Here is a 23,106-nt window from a genome sequence, read left to right as displayed (position 1 = left end):
ATCAATCCAAATTATTCAACTATTGAATCATGTTATTTTATCGAAATAATCATGCTGTTACTTGTGTGGTGGTGTATATTATGACAGAAAATAGAAAACAATACACAATACATATATACACAACCAAATAAAATAAATAAATAGCAATATTTAACACAAATTTAGATATTAAAAAAATAAACTAAAATTTTATAGCAGCAAATCGGCTGAAATTTCAATGCAAAATACTAAAAGAAATTCAAAGTTTATTTCATCGATATAGTGGTACAATCCAACAATAAAGTTAACAAATATGCCTAAAATTCTTTTTCCATTTCTACATATGAATCCCAAAACAACCCAGTCAAATTAAATCAACATATAAATCAGTACTATACATTTGTGCTCTTCCCCACCCACACATCTATTCATGTGATCAAATGTAAAGAAAGGAATATCACTCTATGTCTAAAAAATATAAATGATCAATTAGCCACTAATAATTCAGATTGTTACACTACTTAATAAATGTTTTACTTCACATGACTCTTGTCTTCCGTTCAAGTTTAAAGGTTTAACATTTGCCATATAAAGATTTGCAACACAGCACCAACATGGAACATATAGAAATGAATCAACTGATATCCAAAACCAAAAGGTTAAGGACAAATGATTAGTGATATTCTATTAACGACATTTTTTCCAGAATATAGACACAAGTCAAATGCTCAAAGCACATTGGTGTAAACTAACCAATCCAACACTAGTTTACTGCTGAAAAAATGATTTCTGAACATCAGATCTCTGTTGTCATAGATTTGAACATGAAACCCATATACTTCCCTATACATACACAGAACTCTGAGCACCTAAACTGAACTCTGCCTAGAACTTTAAACACCTTAATGTTGAAAAATAGAAACCTAGTTCTGAACTAATGAAACTTATCTCACATCATATACCAGATCAGTTGAGGTCAGTGAGGCAAGGAAAAGTATCGATACATTAAACAGCCAGATTTCATGGCAAGCACTTACAATGAGCATTAGCCAATGCAAATGAAACTCATCTTCTGGGGTTAGCAGTCCAATTTCTCATGCCTCCACCAATAGTTAAACCCAAAGCCATAGCAAAAAATCCCATGTAACTATTACCTATGGATCTGCCACTCTAAATTCAAAATAAGAAACGGGAATCTCTGGAGGTGACGGAGTTGTGGCCACGCATTTGAACTGTTACCAAAATTAACTTAAATTAGTATAACTTCCTCCAATGTGACAAGCCGAATGAAATTAAATTTGAGAAAAATTCTTTTTCACATAAGGTCGGACAGATTACATTGAATTCATAATTAGTGGAAAACAACTACCTTATGTTGTTTGTATTTCTCTCTCACAGCTTGCAAAGAGCCACCTCTCCTGCTGAGGTACAGATCATGTATATTTTGAGCACATTCCTTCAATTCGGCTGGTTTATATCTAGTGAGTTGATAAAGTGCTGCATTCTGTAAATAAAACATTTAATTTAGTAATTGAATCCAACTTGGATATTGAATCTGTGATTTAGAAGAATGAAACATTACCCAAGGATGTTTCTTTGGGCTTAGCATAAATCTTGCTAGAAATACAACAGATGCTGCCACCAAAGAAGGCAAAAATTTCACACAATTATAATCCAACAAACTGAGCTCCGCGAGGTAGCTAGTGAGAAACTCAAATTGCAAGTCTGATGTCTGCACCAGGAAACAGGAATAATGTTAGTCAACTGATAAACTAGAAACAATATTTTTGGCAGTTTCATTAGTATAGAGTAAATTACTGTCACTAACATGCTTTCTAAAAATTAGCAACTAGTACATTGAAACAAGAGTTCACTTACATCTTTGCTCTCTTGAGCAACTTTAGAGAATCTTCTGCACAGACAAATGAAATGCAAAGCGAGCCAACATGTCAATGACAAAAATATAGCTAAGAAAAGATGATTCAATACATCGATGAAAGATTCAATGAATCACATGTGCATGCACCTTAGAAAGGTCTTTACTGTTGGACCACCCAATTCAAACTTCAAAGACTTCAATATATCAGCTTCCATCTCCACAACCTTCAAAAATAACCAAAAGTAAACTAAATTTAACAAGAGCCAGGAATAAGCAAACACATTGAGAAGCTTATAACAAACCAACTTGCTTAATTTTAACATCTAAAAATATAGCAAAATTAAAAATACAATGCTACTTCTAAGTATCTAATAATACACACACAAATGGAATCAAGTGAGGACATAGAATCACCTGATCCTTGGTGTATGTGTTGTCTGTAATGTAACAAAATTCTTCCACCTCAGGTGGCTTTATCTCCTCATATTTTCTACCATGAAAACAACTCAACAAGGTCAGAGAACCAAACTAAACAAACACACAATCAAAAACTCAATGGTGAAGAAAACTCACGATGCAATAAGCATTGCTGAAACACCAAGCAACTGCAGCTTTTGACTTGATAAGGCAGTCAAAGACAAGTATCTGTCAATGTATGAAACTGAGAAGTAAAGGGTATCGGAAACAAGCTTGTACTCCTCGGCAACCTCTACTAACCAATCCACAAGAACACCCCTCATGTTTGCATTCACATGCCTCTGCACTTTCTGCACATAATCCGGTAGTGGCCTCTTACTTGGATCTTCCTAAACTCCCACAACAAATAAGACATGAAAACTGAATTAGCTAAAGTAACAACCTTGCAAAATCCACAAACAATTGCCAGAGTTTTCCATTTTATACAAACTTGGGGGCAAGAACATCAAGGGTAAAAAATTCATGATCGAAACCTATAACATTTTAGGTACCATTATTGTGGGTTTCTTTCCATTCACTTGACGAACTTGTCAGATTATATATTTTGAATTTCCTTCTAAGGGCTCATTGCCATTTGTTTCACGTGAATTGCATCAAACACTTGAAACCATAACATTATGGAAGCACTAATGCACTATCAAGTATATAGACTCCATTATTAAAACTGACGTTCAATCTATCTGAATTTATGAGTAAAATTAGCTAAATAAGGCACACACTGTTCTTCTTTATTTAATTACTCTACTATAGTAAAAAAGCAAGCATAATTGAATGAATTGATTATAAATATACGTAATGTAGAATTTGGTCCAAATAGTAAAACCCTAAATTGAAATGAAATTCGAAAAATACCTCCATTTTACGAAGATAATCGTAGATATCAGAAACATAAGGAGCACATAATTGCGGATCAACAGTAACTTCCGGCTTCTTTGCGGCGTCAACAGTTTCCGGTGGAGTCACCGCCGGTTTCTGGTTTTTCCCGACCGTTCTCTTCTTTCCCCTGGTATTGGTGGTTTTTATTTTCTCCTCGTTCTGATTAAACCGGCGGTTATCGAGAACCGGCTTGGCAGGTTGTTGTGGTTGTGGTGGTACAACGCTGGAGTTGGTGATGTTAGTGAGTTCGCCCAACACGACGCGCTTCTTCTTGGACGCGCCGGTTTGGAGCTCGGAGAGTGCAGCTGCTGCCCTCTTTTTGGCCTCGCGCTGAGGGCGCGTGGGGTTGTCTTGGTGGGCCATGCGAGTGGGAATGAGAATGGGTTAATGGAGAGTGAAAGTAAGGAGGGAGTGTTGAAGAGAAGGGGTTTGAGAAAGGGTTTAAGAAAGAAAGAAGAGAAAGAAGAAGAAGAAGAAGGAGCGCGTGGTTTTGAAAATATTTGGTTTGGTAGGTGTTCCCGCTCGCACTGTGGTTTTCGCGATGTTCTTTTTCAGCAGCAGGAGGGAAAAAGGGGATCACGAGTATCAGTCTTCTTATTCATTGCCCTTTTCTGATATATTACTTAATTATGTCAAATGAACATAATAGGTCCATCTACCACAATCTTGGGCTTACAAAATTTTAATAATAAGATAACAAATAATACAAATTTGATTAACACATCCATTTTTTTTATTTCAATATTTTGATAACAAAAAATTTTGGGTTAGTAGTTTTTAATAATTTTGGCCAATATTTAGTTAGTAAAAATATCAAATTATTTTTAACAAATGAATTTCTTTATTTATATGTACAAGTTGTGTTAATTCTTGTAGGTAAATTTTAGTAAATATAAATAAAAATTATATGTTTTATAAGTATAAATTCTTATAAATATAAGTACAAATTATTGCTGATCTAAAATGATAGGCTAAATTCTTAAAGTGGTTTCTGAGATTAACACTGTACACCAAAATCGCTTTTTGAAATTCTAATTGCACTAATTACGTCATTGAAATTAAAAAAATTGCACTATATTAGTCCCAGACTCGTTTTCATTAACAACACGTTGATGTGGCTTGATGATATGGACCTTTAGTGACACGTGTCACTTCATGATTTGGTCACATATAACAGTATGATGACGTGTTAGTCAGCGATACGTGGTATGCTAACGAGGATCGTTATGCCATGTGACACAATGTTATTTGTCCGCATAACATATGGCACTAAATTAGTCACTTACTTTGCTTCAAATAATTAATTTGTCTCTAAAATTGAATATCGTGCACTAAATTAGTTTTTTCATCCGTTTTTTCTCTTTTTTTGTAAATTTAAAATTTTCAATATTTTTTATACATTAATTTTAGTTATATTTTTTATTATAAAATTTTTTGTAATAAATTTTTTAATTAATAATTTTAACTTGTATCATTAGAGCACATATTAGTTAAATCCAAAACTTTATTATTACCTCTTGTATTTATTTGTATCTGTTGTAATATTATTCAAGCTATGGTTACAATAAGTGTTTATATTAATTAATAGTGTAGTATATGAAAGGGCCGCCTAGTTAAGTTATAGATAAAATAAATTATTATCATCAACTGTATAAATATGTCTTATTAATTTAGTGAGAAGTCAATTATGTAAGGAATTGGACATTCTTAAAACAAATGGGAATAATAAATTTATATTACTTAACAAGTTTCTTATCAAGTATTCTTAAAAATATTTATTAAGGTGTTAAATATTATAAAGTTTATATTAAAAAATATTATTATACTTTTAACTTACACTTTTTAATAAATCAATATCAATATCTCATATAATTTTTTTAATAAAATATTGTAAAAAATTTCTATAATTAAAACTAAAATTTGAAAATATTTTATAAAAGTACTTGTATTTAAATAACTTGTGAAAAGATAAAATTAAAATTAGTGTATTTAAAGATATCAAAAATTTTGAAGTTATAGAAAAAAAAAGAAAAAAAACTGATGAATAGACTAATTTGGTGCACGATATTCAATTTTAGGGACTAAAATGAGTCATTTGATACAAAAGGATCAATTTGATGCATATATAATAATGACATAGTGGATAACACGTGACAGAATCCGACATGTGGCATAACCATCCACGTCAGCATGTTACGTGTCGTTGACCGACACGTCGTCATATCGTTATACGTAGCCAAACTATGAGGGGACATGTGTCACCAAATGTCTACGTTAGCGTGTCATTAACGGAAAACGGGTCAATAACTAACATGGTGCATTTTTTTCAATATCGGAAACATAATTGGTGCAATTGAAATCTCATAGATAATTTTAATGCACAATGTCAATCTCAAAAACCACTTTAAAATTTAGTCAAAATAATAATATTTATTGACCATATAATATTAATTTTTTGATAATATTACATAATATATTTATATGTCAAATCATATTTTTATTAATTATTTTATGTCATTATATTTTTATTGATTATTTTTATATAATAAAAAAATTATAATTTAATACTTAAAAGAATTATAAAAAAAATGTAACTTGAATAGACCAACTTAAATTTTGAGAGAGACAAAACAAAACTATAAAAAAGACAAAATGTTCAAACAACTACAATTCCCTTTATACACAAATATAGATAATGTTTATTTTTTATTAATCTATTATTCATATATTTTTCCTTATTTAACTATAGAATTGATACCCTATAATATTTGTTGTAGAATTTATTTGACCTAAACAATAGACTAAAATTAAATTAAATAAAATAATTAAATTATATATAATATGTCGATCAAATTATAATTTTTTATTATATTATACGTTGTTATATATATTAGTAAATATACATATAAATCATTTTTATTATATTAAAATAATAATATTAATAAATATTAATACTATAATTTTTTATTTATATTTTTTATTTTGTATTTTATTTATTTATTTATTTTACAACAAAGACAAAAATATTGGCGGGTATTTATTGGGGAAAAAGAAAAAGAAGGGAAAGGGCACACATTGTTCTGCTTGCACAAGAGTGAGTTGGGGTGAAGCTGAAAGCGATGGTCAAGGATGAGTCCAGATGTATAGGTGACACAGCCTAGAGAGAGAAAAACAAAACTGAATCTGCATAAACACAGCTTTGGTAACAACAAGTGTGATATTTGCACTCACCTTTTTTGTGAATATTTTGGACCTTTTATCATCTTCTTTTTCTTCTTTCTTATCCCTACTCTTTCCCCACTTTATAATTTTTTTAAAACATTTTACATATTTGTCAAAAAATAAATATTATAGATAACACATAGATTGATGAGATTATAAAATTGTGTAAATTAAATTTTGTATTCATTGTAAGTTATAAAAGCTAAAAACATAATAAAATATTCTCTAAATATTACTTATTTTGTGCAAATAAATGATATTCTGAAATAGTGATGTTCCATAACTAAATTTAATTATTTGATCAAATAGTCTAAAGATAAATAATAAAAAATTTTGTTAAAATAAATGAAAAAGACACAGGAAAAAAAAAACTCTGTTTGAACGTAATTTTAAAATAACTAGCAGTTCTCATTCTAGAAAACTTAGAAACATAGATAAACTAGAGAAGGAAGCATCGGTCAATCTAACAAAATGACTCGATTTATTAACTTCATCATTTCTCTCCGAATAATAATTATCAACAATGATGTTGATATAATAATTAATAATAAAAACAAATTATTAAGGTTCTAAAAATAATTTTACTATGTTTGGTTTAAGAAAAAAATAAATAAAAAATTTTATTTTCTTTTATTTAGATGTCAAAGAAAATGAGAAGAATGACAAATTTTTGTGTGGATTTTACTAAAAAAAATTTTCATCCATTACAAACAAAAAAATAGAAGAAAATATTATTTTTGTGTATTTAAAATGTTATCTACAGTTTTATTATTATTAATAATTATTAATATAAATTTAGTTTTACTATATTATTATAATAGAGTTTATATTTAAACATTATATATGTATTAAATAAATAATTTAAATCAAATATATAAAATTATAATATTTATAAAATACAATAAAATATAAATAAAAAATATTTATATTTTATTTTATTATAAATATATTAATAGAATTTTATACTGTTATGATTTTTTTCTTTTTATCAAAACAAAAAAAATATTTTTTTTCTATTTATTTTCTCTTCATCCAAACAGCACACAAATAACTTCACTTTTTTCTTCTATTTTTTCTCTTTTCATTTTTTCCTCTTATTTTCTTTCTTTTCAATCTTTCCTATATCGAAATAAAGTCTAACACTATGTTTGTTTGAAGAGAAAATAGAAGGAAAGAAAATGATCATTTTTCATTGTTTGGTTACGAAGAAAAATTGGAGAAGAAAGAAAAGGGGTGGAAAAAAACTGGTGGGACTCCAATGTTGAAAAGAAAAAGAGGGAAAACTTATTTTCTCTCACAACTTCCAATATTACCCCTTCACTTTTTTCAATGTATTTTATAATACAAGAGTAAAGTTGTTTTTTTATAATATTTCTTTCCTTCTTATTTTTCTTTCATCCAAACACATTTAAAAAAAATAAAAATCCACTCAATTTCTTTCTTTTCTTTTCTTTCCTTTCTATTTATTTCCTTCCAACCAAACATAGCCTAAATGTTATTCTTAAAATTGCATAAGGTAGATAATTGTTTTCAGCGACAGAAAACAATAGCTCATACTTAAGAAGGTTAGTTAGAAACATGATGATAACTATTTTTGCAATTTCATATCTTTTAAATGTAATATCATTAACCTCTCAACTATCAACTTTATCTGAAATCGACTCCATCTGAATTTCCACCTAAAAGATAATTATATATATTTTTTATTTTGAAGTATAAAAATGATATTTGATGCTATCTATAACCCAACAAAAGAAGTAAAACTTAAAAAGCATGTCCCCCTCTATGAATATCTGAATGCAAGTACAGCATAAAGCTTTGACTGTGTTATAATCTTTTTGGTTATCTCTCATTGTTTTTCAGGTAGTTTCGGCAGAGCATGTAAACTTGCCATATATTGCATGCACAAAGCAGAATCAAAGTCATTGCAACCACACCTCTTCTAACTATTATTAATTATAGAATCAAAATAATAAATGACCATTAAGTAAAAGAATATCATAATTTCTCTCCTTCTATATATGTACCTTGCCTTCACTAACAAGCCTTCAAACTTCAAACTTCAAACCCCTTTTTTTTTTTTTTTCTCTTGCTTCTTCAACCATGTTCAACCACCCATGTTCTTCTTGCTATCATCGTTATCATGCTTTTGAGGGGCAAAACCAGATACCCTTTTACGAGAATCAGCTTCAAGAGGCTTTTTCTCGTGTTTCATTAACACCCCACAATAATAATAATCCTGATTTTTCTGGTCAACGGTCAACCATATTCTCTTTCGATGAAGAAGAACAAGGGTACGAATACAAGTACCCTTTTGTTTCTCCTAATCCTTCATCCTATTTGGTGCCTCCATCGATGCAACATTCTAACACAGTTCCAACGAGACTTATTCCAATGAATGAGTCTTTGATGATCAATGGTAATAATAGCAGAAGAAATGTCCATCGTAATTTCAATGGTACTAGGAGTCCACAGAGTTGGTCTCAGCGTCCTTGTTCGTCCGTGAATTATTTGAGGGGGAAGATTCTGGATTTGGCCAAGACTCAATGTGGATGCAGGGTTTTGCAGGACACCATGAAAGGGTTAACATCAAAGGAAGAGGTTTCTGTTTTTTTCCAAGAGCTTGTTGATCATAATGTGATTGAGTTGATGGGCCACTCTTTTGGGAACTACGTTTTTCAGAAGTTGGTTGAGATTTGCAGTGAGGAACAAATCACTACCATTGTTTTCAATGCGACTAAGAATGTCCTTAAGTTTGTCAATCTTTGCCTTGACATTCATGGGTATGTATGTCTTTTCCTCTATTCACCATTGTTGTGTTTTTAGACTTATTAGTGTCTCAAATTAGAATTTTGTATTTTAGTATTTTAGAGAGACACAAAATACATGTTTATAATGGATACTTGTGTATGACTGTATTTTTTATATTTTTGTCTAATATCATACATGCACTCCTATATATTCCTGTATCTATATTTTAATGGACATGTATACCAAAAACAAATCTTGCCTAAATTTTTGAAAACGAGTTTAGAGGCAAAAGATACATAGTATGTGCACACAAAAAATAACAACAAAATTATCATATATTTGTATATAAATATATATATTATTTAATTTATTTTTATTGTGTATTTTGTATTCTAAGAAAGTTGTATGTTTATATTGATATCATGCTTTAATAAAAGACATTTAGAGAGATATCTCACAAAATTAAATCAAATTTGATAATAAAGATGTCTTATTTATATTTTTATTTTTCTCTTCATGCAAACAAATTTCTATCTCCCAATGTTTTAAGAACAATTAGACAACTAACTTGTTAGTTCCGGTATCAATTAGCCAACCAAGATTTTCATATCTCACAGGTATAAAGTATAAACAAACTTAATGCAAGTTTTTCTAATTGATGCTTTGTTTTCTTTTCAAACTTGAATGCAGTACTAGGTCTGTTCAGAAGTTATTGGAGCATGTAACAAACCAAGAACAAAGATTATGTATAATGTCGGCGCTGACACCAAGAGTTGTTGCTTTGTCTACTAACACGAATGGTCTTCATGTGGTTGATCACTGTGTCAAGCATTTCTCAAGTGAAGATACCAAGGTAAATGTCTTCAATCACTTCATTTGTTTTCATCATATGATTGGTTAATCTTTGTGTGAAAAGAATCAGAGTGTTCCATTCTGGCTTAAGTGATTGTTTGTTGATTATAGAGCTTTTCCTTGCAGTATATGATGAACATTGTAGCAACAAATTGTTTCAAGATTGCAACAGATAAAAGTGGTTGCTGTGTGATTCAGCAATTTGTTGACCATGCTCCTGGTGAATCCAAAGATTTATTGATGGCTGGGATCATACTAAATGCTCCACTCCTCGCCGAAAACTGTTATGGGTTTGTGTTTTCTTCGCTTTATAACGTTTTTGATCCATGTCATAAAGATTTCACAAAGTTTTTATTGTGATATAAATAGGACATTAATAAGTGTACTAATGATAAAGTGAAATGTGAAAGTAATCTTCATCATCCAAATTTGAGTTAATATTCAATTTGATCCTCGAAATTTGAAGTCGGACTCAAATTGACTCCTAAAATTATAATGTACTTAATTTGATCCCCAAAATTTACCATAATAACTCACGTTAGTTTCTAACTGATTTTCGTAAATGGCGTGCTGATTTTACGTGTTAATTTGTTAATATTTGAACTCTTTACCTAGATTCTATGTGACTAAGATTTACTAGATCCTGTAGGAGTTTGATTGACTCCTCAACATCCTCACGAAAACCATAATAACAAGTTCAATTTGAAAATTCTTCGGCTCGGGGAACAACAATCAAGCTTTTAGAGTTCTAATAAATCTTGATCACATGGAACCTAGTTGAGGAATCCAAATCATAACAAGTTATTGTACCAAATCAATACGTCGTCAGAGATTAGTTCAAGTTACAATTTTAATTTTCGGGATCCAATTTGAGTCCGTTAAAATTTTAAGAGTCAAATTGAATCCAAATTCAAATTTTTAACTCTCCAAATTCTCTTTCAAAGTTCTTACTTCCTACACATCTCTTGCATATATATGGAATCAGGAACTATGTGGTGCAACATTTAGTGTCACTGAAAATAGCAAGAGTGACAAAGAGTCTGATGAAACAGCTAGAAGGCAAGTTTGTGTCAATGTCATGCAACAAGTATGGTAGCAACGTTGTGGAGAAGTTCTTCCAAGATTCAGGGGAAAGCCATTCAAGGAGCATTATCTTAGAGTTGCTACATTATCCAAATGTCTCAATGCTTCTTGTGGATCCATATGCTAATTTTGTCATCAGTTCTGCAATCATAGTTTCCAAGGTCAGTGCCAGCATTTTTCTTACATTACACAATCTTTATTTTATTTAATAGTCCATGAAAATATGTTCATGTTGAAATATATTTGTCTGTTTGTTACTTGATAAGTACTTTGTGCTATAAACCTTCTACTTTTGTGGTCGAGAGCTTCTACCATAAAAAAAATTTGCATAAACCTTTAATAAACATTGAATCCACTAAGATTTGAAAAAATGTGCTTCTAGTAGTATGATATGCGCTATGATTACATTTTTTTTAAATATATTTGTGCACAATTAAGCAGGGTGGCACACGAGAGGAACTGCTTAAGGTGATTAAACAACATTCTCCAATGATGCGTAGCAACCATTATGGCAAGAAACTACTTGGTCGATTGAGGAAATTCCTATGTCACGTTTAGTAGACATAAATGACTATGTTTTAATGTGTAAACTCTGTAATATCACACATAACTCTTAGGAGCTGCACCTCTTTATTTGTTGTGTTATTTTCTTCCTAGTTTCAAGTATTTTCCTCCAATTTTTTTGGCTTCACTCTGTTGCGGAGAGAAGAATTTGCTGCATGAAATTAATTGTATGTAGAGGTTTGACTATACAAAAGGATCCTTTTATTATATATGATGAGATGGGATTAAATCTCCTTAATTGCCATTGAGATTTACGACTTTTACTATTTTAGTTTCTCATATTCAAAATTTTACTATATTAGTTTTCGAAATCCAGCTCTAAGCATCATATTGGTCTTTAGATCATTTTCAGCGTTGAGTCAACGAATGAAATGCTGAGCTATATTTGACTTACCATGCTAGATATATGGCTAAATAACATATTTTTGTTTTAACTCTTAAATAAGGTAAAAACGAGATTATTTTAGAAAATAAAAGGAGATATAATGATTTGTACATCATATAAACTCTTATTCCTCTTTTTATTTTTGTCTTGTTTAAGTATCAAAACGAAACGACACTGTTTAGCCATGTGTAAAGCGTGACAAGTTAGAATCAATTCAACACTTAATTTATTAATTTAAAAGGAGTTTAGGGACTAATATGGTGTTAGAACTTAACTTCAAAAATCAATATGCATAATTTTAAATTTAAGGGACTCAAAATTTACTCAGAAGTTGAATTGGGTGTGTTGTGAATATTAATTTAATTATTGGGCACATTATTTTTATTAAATGTAGGGACTGGGCGAGTTTTTATAATTATATTATCATAAAAATTTTATTTAAATGTGATTTAAACTGGACAACTTATACTCAAGGGAGATCAACTACACCGGAACACCTGCTTAATTTTTTTAATAGTGTTTTTTGTGTTTATCAAACATTTTTATTTCTATATCCTCATCTAGATAGTGAAACGCCCATTATAAACTAAATCCATATATAATGATTAGATAGAAAAGTGAATCACACCCATACACTTTTCTTTTCTTTTTTGTTTTTAACAAAAAATATTTCCAGCTATATCCTAATTTTGTGTTTATGTTTTAGTATTGTGTATGCATAGAATAAAATTGTAGATGAATTATTATAGCTTTGTCGTCAAATACCAGTCACATAATATACTTACCATTCAAATATTCCCTAACTAACCAAACCTTTGACTATTGCATTGCGTTGACCATTAGATGAACCAATAGCAACTACACTATGGAAAATCATACATTTCTTCTTCAATTCGTCTCTTCTTTTACTTCATCATACTCTATCCATCAATTTTTCTCTTCTTTTAATTAATTAATTAAGCCATGCACAGAACACCGTTGATGATGTCTCTTTCCACTTCAAACCATGGCTACTCTCAAAGATGGCAACAAACTTTGGCATGCATGCTTGTTCCTTTAGTCGTTTGGTTTTGTGGCATGTAAAATTTTCATCGAATTTTAATATTCGAGACGAATCAGGATCCTTTCATGTTATGTAAACATTCTTTTCTTTTTTTTATGCAGTTTTGGCAAGTATCCAATATGGGTATTATGGTAATTCTCGCTTGGTTCTTGGTCCGAGTTCATCGCGTTTGATGAAGACAAGTTCAATTCTTGTGGAGAAAGTTGAAGTGAGAAATGATCACAACAATCTTGTTCTTTATGCCTTTAATCAGAAGCCTGAGTTAATTTCCCAAACAAATTGGACCACTTCAAGATTCTTAGTTGTTCCCAGAAATACTCGCAAGGTAAATTGCGTCGCTATATGTTGTCATATTTAAGATTTTATTTTGGGAAAAGTATAGGGAGTCAATGGTCTAAGCGTACAATGTGTACAATGAAAGTTTAGGAAGTATTAGAGATATGATCATTAGTGTTACATTGTCCTATCAGGTTACGCTTTTGGGATGAGTGGGTTCATGACATGGTATTAAAGTTCTAGATCCGAAAGGTCAAGGGTTCGATTCTTGGTAAATTCCAAAATTAACTTAAGTTTTTAGGATGAGTGATTTTATGACATGAGATGTTAATTATCCCTGGTACACATAGGTCATTGGCTTCCTAGCACTACCCTTTATTTTGTAATACAAAAATTTAAAATTTTTTTTACTGATATAGCGAGGTAAATTGTGTCGCTATATATTGTCATATTTAAGATTTTACTTTATAGTATAAAAAGTCGAATTTTTTTACTGATATGTCAATACATGTTTATATAATTGCGTAAATAATTTTTATACTAAGAAGATATTAAATTTGAATCTATGGATATTATGCTAAGTTAAATATTTGTTAAGAATAAAATTAACTGATTAATATAATGTTTAATTCTTCATTTTTAGGGATTTTCTTTGTGGTTAAATAAGGGTTCTAGAATTCGTATGAGGTGGGAAGCACAAGCAAGTAGCAGGAATCAGCTTGAAGGGATGGTGATTAAAGGTTATATATCAGATGAAATTTCAAAGTGCTTTTTTTTCCTCTTAATTAAGAGATTAATATTATTTCTTTTGTTTCATGTAAGTTTTATTGTTGTGATCATAGGAGAAAGGAGATTTGAAAAAATGGTGCCTCAACAAACATTCTCCCTTGATACACTTGCCATTCGTGAGACAATCAATGGTGATTATATTGATCTTGCCATAATAAAAAAAATAAGCTTAGAAATTTTTAATTAGTTAATATTAGTTAATTTTTTTTATTATAAAACTAATTTTTGTTTAATTCTTCTTTCTTAGAGGATTTGAGGTTTAAAGTTAGAAATTATAAAATTTAAGATAAAAAATTAATTAAATTTTTTTTTTATGTGAAACTAATTTCATGCATTTTTCACACTTGTAACCTTAATACTATCTATCTCTACTTACTTAATTATAGGCAGGTTTATGGAGTAACTATGATAATATTACAAATGCTAACAGGTAATGAGGCTGAATACATGATTGAGGAAGATGATAGGTACCAAATTGGAGTTCTGAACATGAATGACAAGAACATAGTATTGAACTTGAATGTTAATGTCTCTGCCAAGATTTATGATACCACCAAAGCCAACAACATCTACTCTTCTATCAATGGATCATGCACATTTAGCCTCCTCTTCCCCAACACATATTATCTCATTCTAACTGCACCAAAAAATGTAAGACGTTAATACTACTATCCTAAAAAAAAGCCTAATATAATGTAGATCATGTTTATAAAAATTTATGATGAATTGATTACAGGTAAATGATTACGACGACGATAGCAACAACGACGAAGAATGGTTTGTTGAAGTTTCGTTCATTACTCGTGTGATAGCCTATATAGCTATTTTAGGTAAAATCGAATTAAAATCTCATATTCTAGATATAAGATTGTTAAATTGAACTAGTATAATTTTTGTTTAGATATTACTTATTATTTACTTTGAGTACTCCCTTAAATATTAAACATGCATGTATAAAATTTGCATAAGGTATTATCATTCACAACAAAATTTGCACCGATTACTAGTACATAATAATTTTTTTTGAAATTTGAGAGATGATATTATTCTTTTTAAAGGTGTTATTTTGAAAAGTTTGAGAGATGATATTTTTTTTTCCTTCTTGAAGATGAAATTTGTTGGGTTTAAAAGGGCCAGGGTTAGGGAGAGCATGAAAATCAAGCAAACCCATTTAGCTCAACAAGATTAAAGGTTTAATTATTTTAAATTTATATATTTTAATTGTGGAATAATTACTTGCCTAATAGATAATGTTTTGTACTAAACTAAAGAGTTTACTTGCCCTGTTTTAAATTTGTAGGACTTTGTATAATTGTTATCTTCGTGATACTGAGATGCCTTGGAGGTTATGATAATGATAATGACAATAGTAATGTGACAATTGACACAAGCAACAACAATAATAATGTATTAGTTTCTTCATCACAAGAAATTACTGAACCAATGATGCATCATCATCATGATGTGAAGCCAAATCCAAAAAATGATGAAGAAGAAGAATCATCAGAAGATGGTTCTAGTTGCTCCTCAGAGGAATTATATGATGAGAAATTGTGTGTCATTTGCTATGATGAACAAAGAAATTGCTTCTTTGTTCCTTGTGGCCACTCTGCCACTTGCTTTCCCTGTGCAAAGAGGTATGCATTCATACTTTATATAATTAATTAAATTAATCCAAGTATTTGTATTATATATTTATATATAGAGTTTAATTTTGATATACTTATATGATCATCTAATAAAATTTGTGTATTTAGACGAGTTTTTAATTAGTGAATTTAAAATTAATTACTTTTGCTGACATAATAATACACAATTAGATATCTGTGTAAATTTTTTTTTACACTTTTATTACATAAATATCAAATTTTTATATACATATTACGTTTCATAATTTAAATATATTTTTAGATTTAATATTCTTTTTAATACTAATTCTTCAGTTTTTTATACCTAAGTAAAATTCTATTAAGCAATTAATAAAGTACATTGTATTGTCTTTATAATACTTTACGTTAACTATTTTACTAATTTTTATATGTTAAATTAAAAAAAATTGTGGTATCTTGTAATTTCTAAATCATATTTTCATATCCGTGTTAAAAAATGTAGAATTTCAATTATTTAGAGTGCATATTTTTCAGGATTGTGGATGGAGAGAGCAAAGTGTGCCCTGTGTGCAGAAGGCTCATTCACAAAGTGCGAAGATTATTTATGAGTTAGGCTTTGTCAAAATGTTATCATATTAATGTGTCACATTATATCTTATATATATGTGTGTATTGATTAGTAGTATTACTCCATGATTCACTTTAATTATTCCCATATAGCTTACCTTTTTTAATTTTTTTTTTTATTTCCCATCAAGCTTCTAGGGAATGAGTTACTAGCTACGATTTCGATTTTGAGCTCTATTCGCTATCAATTTTTTTTTTCCAAATCATTTTTTTTCTCTTGAAAGATATAATTCTTTCTTGTTTTTTGCCTTGATAGTATAATGCAAAATGAAAAACAAGTGTTGGACAATATATTTAAAGTTGTGAAATTTGGATTAATATATTTTGTCTTGATGGGTTTAAACAATGTGAATTGTTATATTTAGACTAAATGTCCTTTTTTGTTCTAACCATTTATTCAATGAACTTTTTATCCCTTAAAAAATCTAAAAATCCAATTTAATTTTTGTTTATTTTAATATATCTACGTTCTAGTCCCTGATTAGGGACCGGAAAAAACATTACCAGAGACCGAAAAGGCATTTACTCAAAATAGATAGGGACCGATTTTGGTTTTTAGTTTTTTTAGGAGGTGAAAAGTCCATCGAACAAATAGTTAGAAATTGAAAAAGACATTTATTATTATATTTATAAAAAAAATAAATGATTATTTTCGTCCATAAAAATTTAAAACACCCATAAAATTTATCTATAAATAATAAAATTAATTTTATATTAAAAAAGATTTCTATTTACAAAATTACCAAGACATTAATTTTATTTATAGATGAATTTTATAAGTAAAAGTAATAATTTATTTATCTTTCACGAGGATAAAATTAATTTCTTTTGTTTAGAAATAAATTTGTCACGTTATAAATTTTATAAATAAAAATAATAACTTACTATTAATAATTTTAAATTTTTTTTTCACCGTTACAATTTTCCCAGTTTTTCTTTCTCCTCTACTCCTTATTATATATTACCTACCTCACCGTTACAATATCCACCACTGACAAAAAAAAAATTATTTATACGATTTATTAAAAATATCACTACATCAAATATATAGTACACTTTAAAGGGCAGAAAATAAATTTTAATTTATCACAGTACAATACAATTTTCCTATCAATAAATCTGGATCCTCTTTCATTTACCAAGTACGAACAAAGCATTATTAATTATTATTAGTTTGCTCCCACATGCTTCACTAATTGGACCACTTACTTTTCTTCTATAAATTCTAACCCAAGAATTTCTATCTCATCATAAACTCTTAGTAGATACGGACAAAGGAAAATAAAAGAAAGATTGTAACAAAAAGAGAGAGAAAAATTTAAGTAAAATTTCTTATAAAATAATTACCTTTATTAACTAAACAAAGCCAAATAATAAGACAAAATAATAATTAATAATAATTCACATGCATACACACAACCAAAATATATAGGACCCACATTTATTCCCATTCTCATCATACATATCACATCTATACAAAATACACAAATATACCCAAAAATTAAACATCACTGATAATAATAATACACATCATAATTTCATAAACAAAATAAAGGAAAAATAAATTTAATATGCTAATAATAAGGGTCCTTAATGGAATAATAACATGCATATGGCTTATTAATTATAACATATTAAGTTTCTAGTTTAAATTCTTGAAATTAATATGGATCTATAATTTAAGAATAAAAAACTAGAAACGAAAGATGGTATAATAAGAAAGAATGAATTGAATTAAGGGCACTTTGGTTTGCCCTTAGAGTTCCTCATGTCCCTATAGCAAGGGCACTCATGTTTATTGCCATAGGTTCCTGAAGGTACACACTTGCATTTGCTGCAACATATCCCACAGAATCTCAAACACCGGTCCTTCATCCCTGCCTTTGAGCACCTCCTTGCACACTTTGCCCCACACAAAACTATCACATAAAATTAAATCATAGAAAAGTGTTTATTATTGGTTGGAATAAAATGTTATGTATATGACCCACTTTAATTAACTAGCAAATGAAATGAAATAAAAAAATATATATATGAAACTAAGAAGTTACCAACTAAAACCTAAACAAAACCACGTTAATTTATATTTTATTTTTATTTAATTTATTTTTTTAATTTAAAATATTTGTTATTAATTACTGTTTAATTAAAATCAACTTTTGAGTAATATCTTTTTAAAATTGCTCCTAAGATTACGGCGCAGAATCAAACCTGTTTCTTCAGGCCTCACACTCGAAGTCTTTTGAGTGTTACGCTAATATAAAAAAATTCAAAAAATATATAAAAGAATATTTATTTAATATAAAAAAAATATTCTGATAGTTAGTAAAAAAGACATCCTAATACCTAACATAAACACCATTCACATAAAAATTTTAGATTTATCCATAGATATTTGACTAGTACCTTCTTAGTCCCTAACATTATTGATAAAATAATAACATCCAACAAAATATTTAATTTTGTTTTAAATAATATATACCTGGACTAGCCATTGAGGCTTCAAAGAAAGAAGAGGTGAGCACAAGGCACACAAGTAGCAGAGTTACAAAAGATAGCTTCATGTTGGCTTTGAGAGATTATTATATATTCTTGAATAATTGAGAAAATGGGGAAGTGATGAAGATGAAGAAAGAACTCGTTTGAGTGATTGTAAGATATATATGGAGTTTAATTAGATGAGAGTGGCACTGAATAATAATGTGTTGTTGGATTGTGGGAATGTGAAGTAGGGAGTGCACTTATTTATATAGCACCGAGTGAAGGGTAGGTGAAATACATGGAAGATACAAAAAGTTACATTATACCGTTCCCCATAGATACTTAAATTCTTTGACTCTCATTATTTTTCGAAATTCGAGTTTTATATTTAAGGATTTATTATTAATTAATAAATTATTATACCAATGTAAGGTTTTTTTTTTTTTGGTGAGATTATACCAATGTAAGTTAATATAGATGGGTTTGTACATTTTAATCTTCTCTTTGCTTGTATTTGTTTAAAAAGATGAAACATTGAGATAAGAATATAAAGATATAGAATTATATTTGATAAATAAAATATAAATAGAAATATTGTATTAATATTTAGAGATATTAAATTAGTATATTTTGTATTTAAATAATATAAAAATATTAATAAGAGATATAATTTATTTTTTATTATTTTTATTAACTTTTTAATTATACTTTTTATTATTATATTTTTATTTTTATTTTTTTAATAAAAAATGAAAATCAATTGTACTTTTATAATTTATTTTACTTTTTTACCAAATATAATACAAAAATATTAAATTTTGTATCTGTCTTTTTATATTTTTAATATCTTATCTTATCTTATTCTTAAAAATAAATGTAATCGTTTAGATTTAATTTTTGTATTTGAAGAATTAGTCATTAAATTTTCGGTCCAATAAATATTCCGGCCCAGTACAAATCAAATTTAATAAATTGATATAATAATTTAAATTTTAATATTTATTTAAATAAACAAGTGAATTGAGTTAATTAATCACTCGCATCAACTTGCTAATTACCAATTGTTAAATCTTTTTGATAAAATATTTATGAGAAGTGTTAGAGGTCAACAAATTTTATAATTTATAATCATTAATTAATCATCATTAATAATTTTAATAGTATAAAATTTCATTTAAAAATATAAAATTATTCACTTTACTTTTCTTAATTAAATACTGGTCAATTTTTAATAAAAATACTGACACTAGACTTTTCCAATACCTATTAAATCATTGAGGTAAAGCTAAGGATTTGGCCAATAGGAATATAATTGGTGTTTTATAAGTTGAATTAACGTCAGATTAGATGTTTAAATCTTCTAAATAGCACCAGAGGAAATTGTTTGTTTTATTTAACCAATTTACTATGATGAACTTGATAAGTACATCTTACGTTAGATTAGATGTAATTTTTATAATCCGTAAGAAAATAAAATTATACATATTATCAAAATAGATTCTTCATTCAATAAAGTAATTTGTGTGTTTTATAATGTCATTTTATTACAAGAGATATGTATAACTTTTTCAAATTTAAGGGTACCTAAAAAACCACTCTACCTACATTATTAAACATAAGTTTAGAAGTATAAACTAAATGAGTAGTAATATTTATTACAACCATCATTGATGAGTTAAGAGGTAAATTTCATTGGCATCTAATAAGGTGCAAGCTAGATACAGCTGGATAGTGGTTTCGGTATGTTTCTGAAGCCACATTTCTTTTGAATTTATTAATCCCTATATATAGTATCACCATTTGTCCCCATAGTACCAAAATTAAATCATATCATCTTATATATAATGGACTTATTATTGCAAAAATTCTTACGTAATTTAAAAATTTTAAAAATATATTGTTTAAAATAAGAATATTAAGTTAATAGTAAGCTAAATTTTACAAAATTATTCTCATGTTAATGTAGGATGATATTTATTAGGTGATATTTCTAAAAAAAAATCCAAAAAATTTTCTCAATGGACCTCACCTTGCAATGCATATCAATTTAATTGCCATATTCATTGTATTGTATGATGAGTTGTTACTTCTTGGGATGAACAGCACCGAAACTCTTTTGTTTTGATCTTTCTAGATTTCTCTCTCTTTATCTTTTCTTTATATATATTATCTGAAAATGTTTAAGATGATCTTTGTTGTTTTATTGTTTTGTCATGACTTCTTGAGGGTTTATATATACAGACACATAGAATAATTCCTGATTTATATATATATTCATGAAAACTTGTGAATAATAAGAATCCAATCTAACTAAAATTTTTGTTTTTATAGGTCTAAGGATAATGCCACCAAGGCTATCATTATTTACTCTCCTAAATTAATTATATATTATAGACTATATATTAAGAAATTATGCAAATTAAAAGTGAATATAAAATAATTATATTTATACAAACTTGTCTTTTCTTATTGGGACTAAAATTAAAATTAATAATTTGCATTTCGTTCCCTGTCTTTATACTCATATTATTATTAATGCAAAGAAAAGAAAAATAATCAGTTCAATGTATGTTGTGAAAATATATTTAATTATTCCATTATGGCTAATAATAAGTTAAAAAAAAGGTGAATTTTCATCATGTGAAGTAAAGTTAAGTAATTATATTTTATGAATTATGATCATGCATTATAATTTTGTTAATTAATGAGAATGCGGTAATTTAACTTAAATTTGACCAATTCAAAAATTACACTACATTTTATTTATATATGTTTTATTGATTTATGATTATTATATGTTACCATAAAATATATAAGGTAAATGTTATGGTGGCTTTAAGATTGTACTTAATTTATTAAAAAAATAAATACATAATATTTAATAAATTTTAAATATTTTACTTTTTATTTTAGATATTTTATTTTATACTTTTAAAAATACATTAGATAATTTAAATATCATAATAAAAATACCATAAAACTCACCAATATGCAAATACTTGATGACAAGTCCTTTATGATTATTCATGGGACCAGTAAATAAATTGAGCAGTTCCCTTCTCTCAGTGCACCCAATCTTCCAAGATAGAAGTAGTGGACCATAGCTTATTATAATAAAAACTTCAATAATATTAATATAATCAACCTAATGTGTTAATATAAGTAGTTAACCTGGTGCACAGGGTTAGGTCATCAAAATGTTATGTATATTTTAAAATTAATCACTAATTTATTATTATATTTAATTTATTTTTAATATATATTTTTATTTAATATATATTTTATATTAATAATTAATTTTAATTTTAATTTTAATATATACCTAATATAATTGAAATTATATTCCCATGCATTGTTGGGTTATTTAATAATTATATTAAAAGTAATAAGAAATGGTATTATATATATATCAACTTACAATCTTAAATTCCAAGTAAAGTAAAAGCTAATAAGTCAAAACAAACAAATTGTAATAAACTAAAGATTGAACCAGACACCAAAAAAACTAAAGATTGAACCAAAAAAAAGAGTTTTAAGTCTTTAACTAGCCATCAAGTCATTAATTAGTTGAAAACTCAGGTAAAGTTAATTTTATATAAAATTAATAATTAAAAATTATTAAATAAAATTTTAGTTAAATTAGTTAAATAATTTAACGATTTTTAACTATCAATTTCACATGAAGTTAATTACAGCTAAATTTTTACCCATCAACTATTCCTTTTCGTACTAATAGTAAATGCTTGATCCAAAGTATTCCCAACTTTCTAATACAAATCATACAATCGAGTACCCTATAGAATATATTTTTTGACTTATATACGTGGTTAAAGACTAAGAATATGATTTTTATTTAAAATTTATTATTAATCAATAAATTATTATATACATAAAACAAAATTTAAATTTTAACACTTAATTTATTTAACTGGATGAATAAATTAACCATTTAACTAATCTAAATTAGAGGCTCCCAATAGAATATAATGTGGCACCCTGAGTAAGGTGGGGCCTGGCAACTTCATACCTGCCCTAGTTCTTTCTCCTTGTTAGTTAAGTAATAATTAAGAAGAAGAAGAAAAGATGTTAATGGTAAATATAGGATGTGAAATACTGTAGATTTATACTAGATTCATTAACGAAATTGTTACTGCTCCTCTAAAATTATAGGATATTAATTTTTTTTATAGTA

At 27.8% G+C, this 23,106-nt stretch overlaps 3 protein-coding genes across 8 annotated transcripts; 2 read left to right on the top strand and 1 right to left on the bottom strand.

The window, feature by feature from the left end:
* Positions 1-609: 609 nt before the first annotated feature.
* On the bottom strand, positions 610-3,803 carry LOC112697785 (putative cyclin-A3-1). 3 transcript variants are annotated; one of them, XM_025751109.3, is made up of 8 exons: positions 3,188-3,803; positions 2,432-2,664; positions 2,273-2,348; positions 1,994-2,082; positions 1,858-1,891; positions 1,562-1,711; positions 1,349-1,483; positions 610-1,211 (listed from the first exon to the last, which is right to left on the bottom strand). In XM_025751109.3, exons 1-8 carry the CDS (start codon positions 3,572-3,574, stop codon positions 1,134-1,136), a joined length of 1,182 nt encoding a protein of 393 aa, XP_025606894.1. In that variant the 5' UTR covers positions 3,575-3,803; the 3' UTR covers positions 610-1,133. The 3 variants fall into 3 exon arrangements, with proteins under 3 accessions (XP_025606894.1, XP_025606897.1, XP_025606898.1); XM_025751112.3 differs by having other exon boundaries at positions 2,006-2,082; XM_025751113.3 differs by having other exon boundaries at positions 1,858-1,888; positions 2,006-2,082.
* A 4,733-nt stretch (positions 3,804-8,536) lies between these two features.
* Positions 8,537-11,677, top strand: LOC112805983 (pumilio homolog 12-like). The gene is made up of 5 exons (XM_072220795.1): positions 8,537-9,216; positions 9,875-10,037; positions 10,148-10,351; positions 10,981-11,280; positions 11,561-11,677. Exons 1-5 carry the CDS (start codon positions 8,537-8,539, stop codon positions 11,675-11,677), a joined length of 1,464 nt encoding a protein of 487 aa, XP_072076896.1.
* A 1,204-nt stretch (positions 11,678-12,881) lies between these two features.
* On the top strand, positions 12,882-16,491 carry LOC112697784 (E3 ubiquitin-protein ligase APD2). 4 transcript variants are annotated; one of them, XM_025751108.3, is made up of 8 exons: positions 12,891-13,147; positions 13,233-13,456; positions 14,051-14,147; positions 14,250-14,327; positions 14,627-14,847; positions 14,933-15,026; positions 15,497-15,833; positions 16,341-16,491. In XM_025751108.3, the coding sequence occupies exons 2-8, from the start codon at positions 13,304-13,306 to the stop codon at positions 16,417-16,419; spliced, it is 1,059 nt and encodes a 352-aa protein (XP_025606893.1). In that variant the 5' UTR covers positions 12,891-13,147; positions 13,233-13,303; the 3' UTR covers positions 16,420-16,491. The 4 variants fall into 4 exon arrangements, with proteins under 4 accessions (XP_072075494.1, XP_072075496.1, XP_072075495.1 ...); XM_072219393.1 differs by having other exon boundaries at positions 12,882-13,143; positions 14,051-14,327; XM_072219395.1 differs by lacking the exon at positions 14,250-14,327 and having other exon boundaries at positions 12,883-13,147.
* The last annotated feature ends 6,615 nt before the right edge of the window (positions 16,492-23,106 follow it).

Source organism: Arachis hypogaea, chromosome 16 (assembly GCF_003086295.3).
Source record: "Arachis hypogaea cultivar Tifrunner chromosome 16, arahy.Tifrunner.gnm2.J5K5, whole genome shotgun sequence".
Classification (NCBI taxonomy): Eukaryota; Viridiplantae; Streptophyta; class Magnoliopsida; order Fabales; family Fabaceae; genus Arachis; species Arachis hypogaea.
Note: the sequence above shows the minus strand (reverse complement) of the source record. Positions and strands in the feature narration are given on the sequence as shown.

Bases quoted from the DNA above. Each gene is read 5' to 3' on its own strand.
- LOC112805983 (XM_072220795.1), top strand. From the start codon at position 8,537: ATGTTCAACCACCCATGTTCTTCTTGCTATCATCGTTATCATGCTTTT. The intron at 9,217-9,874 runs GTATGTATGTCT...ACTTGAATGCAG, and splicing joins CTTTGCCTTGACATTCATGG to TACTAGGTCTGTTCAGAAGT. The intron at 10,038-10,147 runs GTAAATGTCTTC...TGTTGATTATAG, and splicing joins TCTCAAGTGAAGATACCAAG to AGCTTTTCCTTGCAGTATAT.
- LOC112697784 (XM_072219393.1), top strand. From the start codon at position 13,032: ATGCACAGAACACCGTTGATGATGTCTCTTTCCACTTCAAACCATGGC. The intron at 14,848-14,932 runs GTAAGACGTTAA...AATTGATTACAG, and splicing joins TTCTAACTGCACCAAAAAAT to GTAAATGATTACGACGACGA. The intron at 15,834-16,340 runs GTATGCATTCAT...CATATTTTTCAG, and splicing joins TGCTTTCCCTGTGCAAAGAG to GATTGTGGATGGAGAGAGCA.
- LOC112697785 (XM_025751109.3), bottom strand. From the start codon at position 3,574: ATGGCCCACCAAGACAACCCCACGCGCCCTCAGCGCGAGGCCAAAAAG. The intron at 2,349-2,431 runs GTGAGTTTTCTT...TTTTCATGGTAG, and splicing joins TCAGCAATGCTTATTGCATC to AAAATATGAGGAGATAAAGC. The intron at 1,892-1,993 runs GTGATTCATTGA...TTGTCTGTGCAG, and splicing joins TTTCTAAGGTGCATGCACAT to AAGATTCTCTAAAGTTGCTC.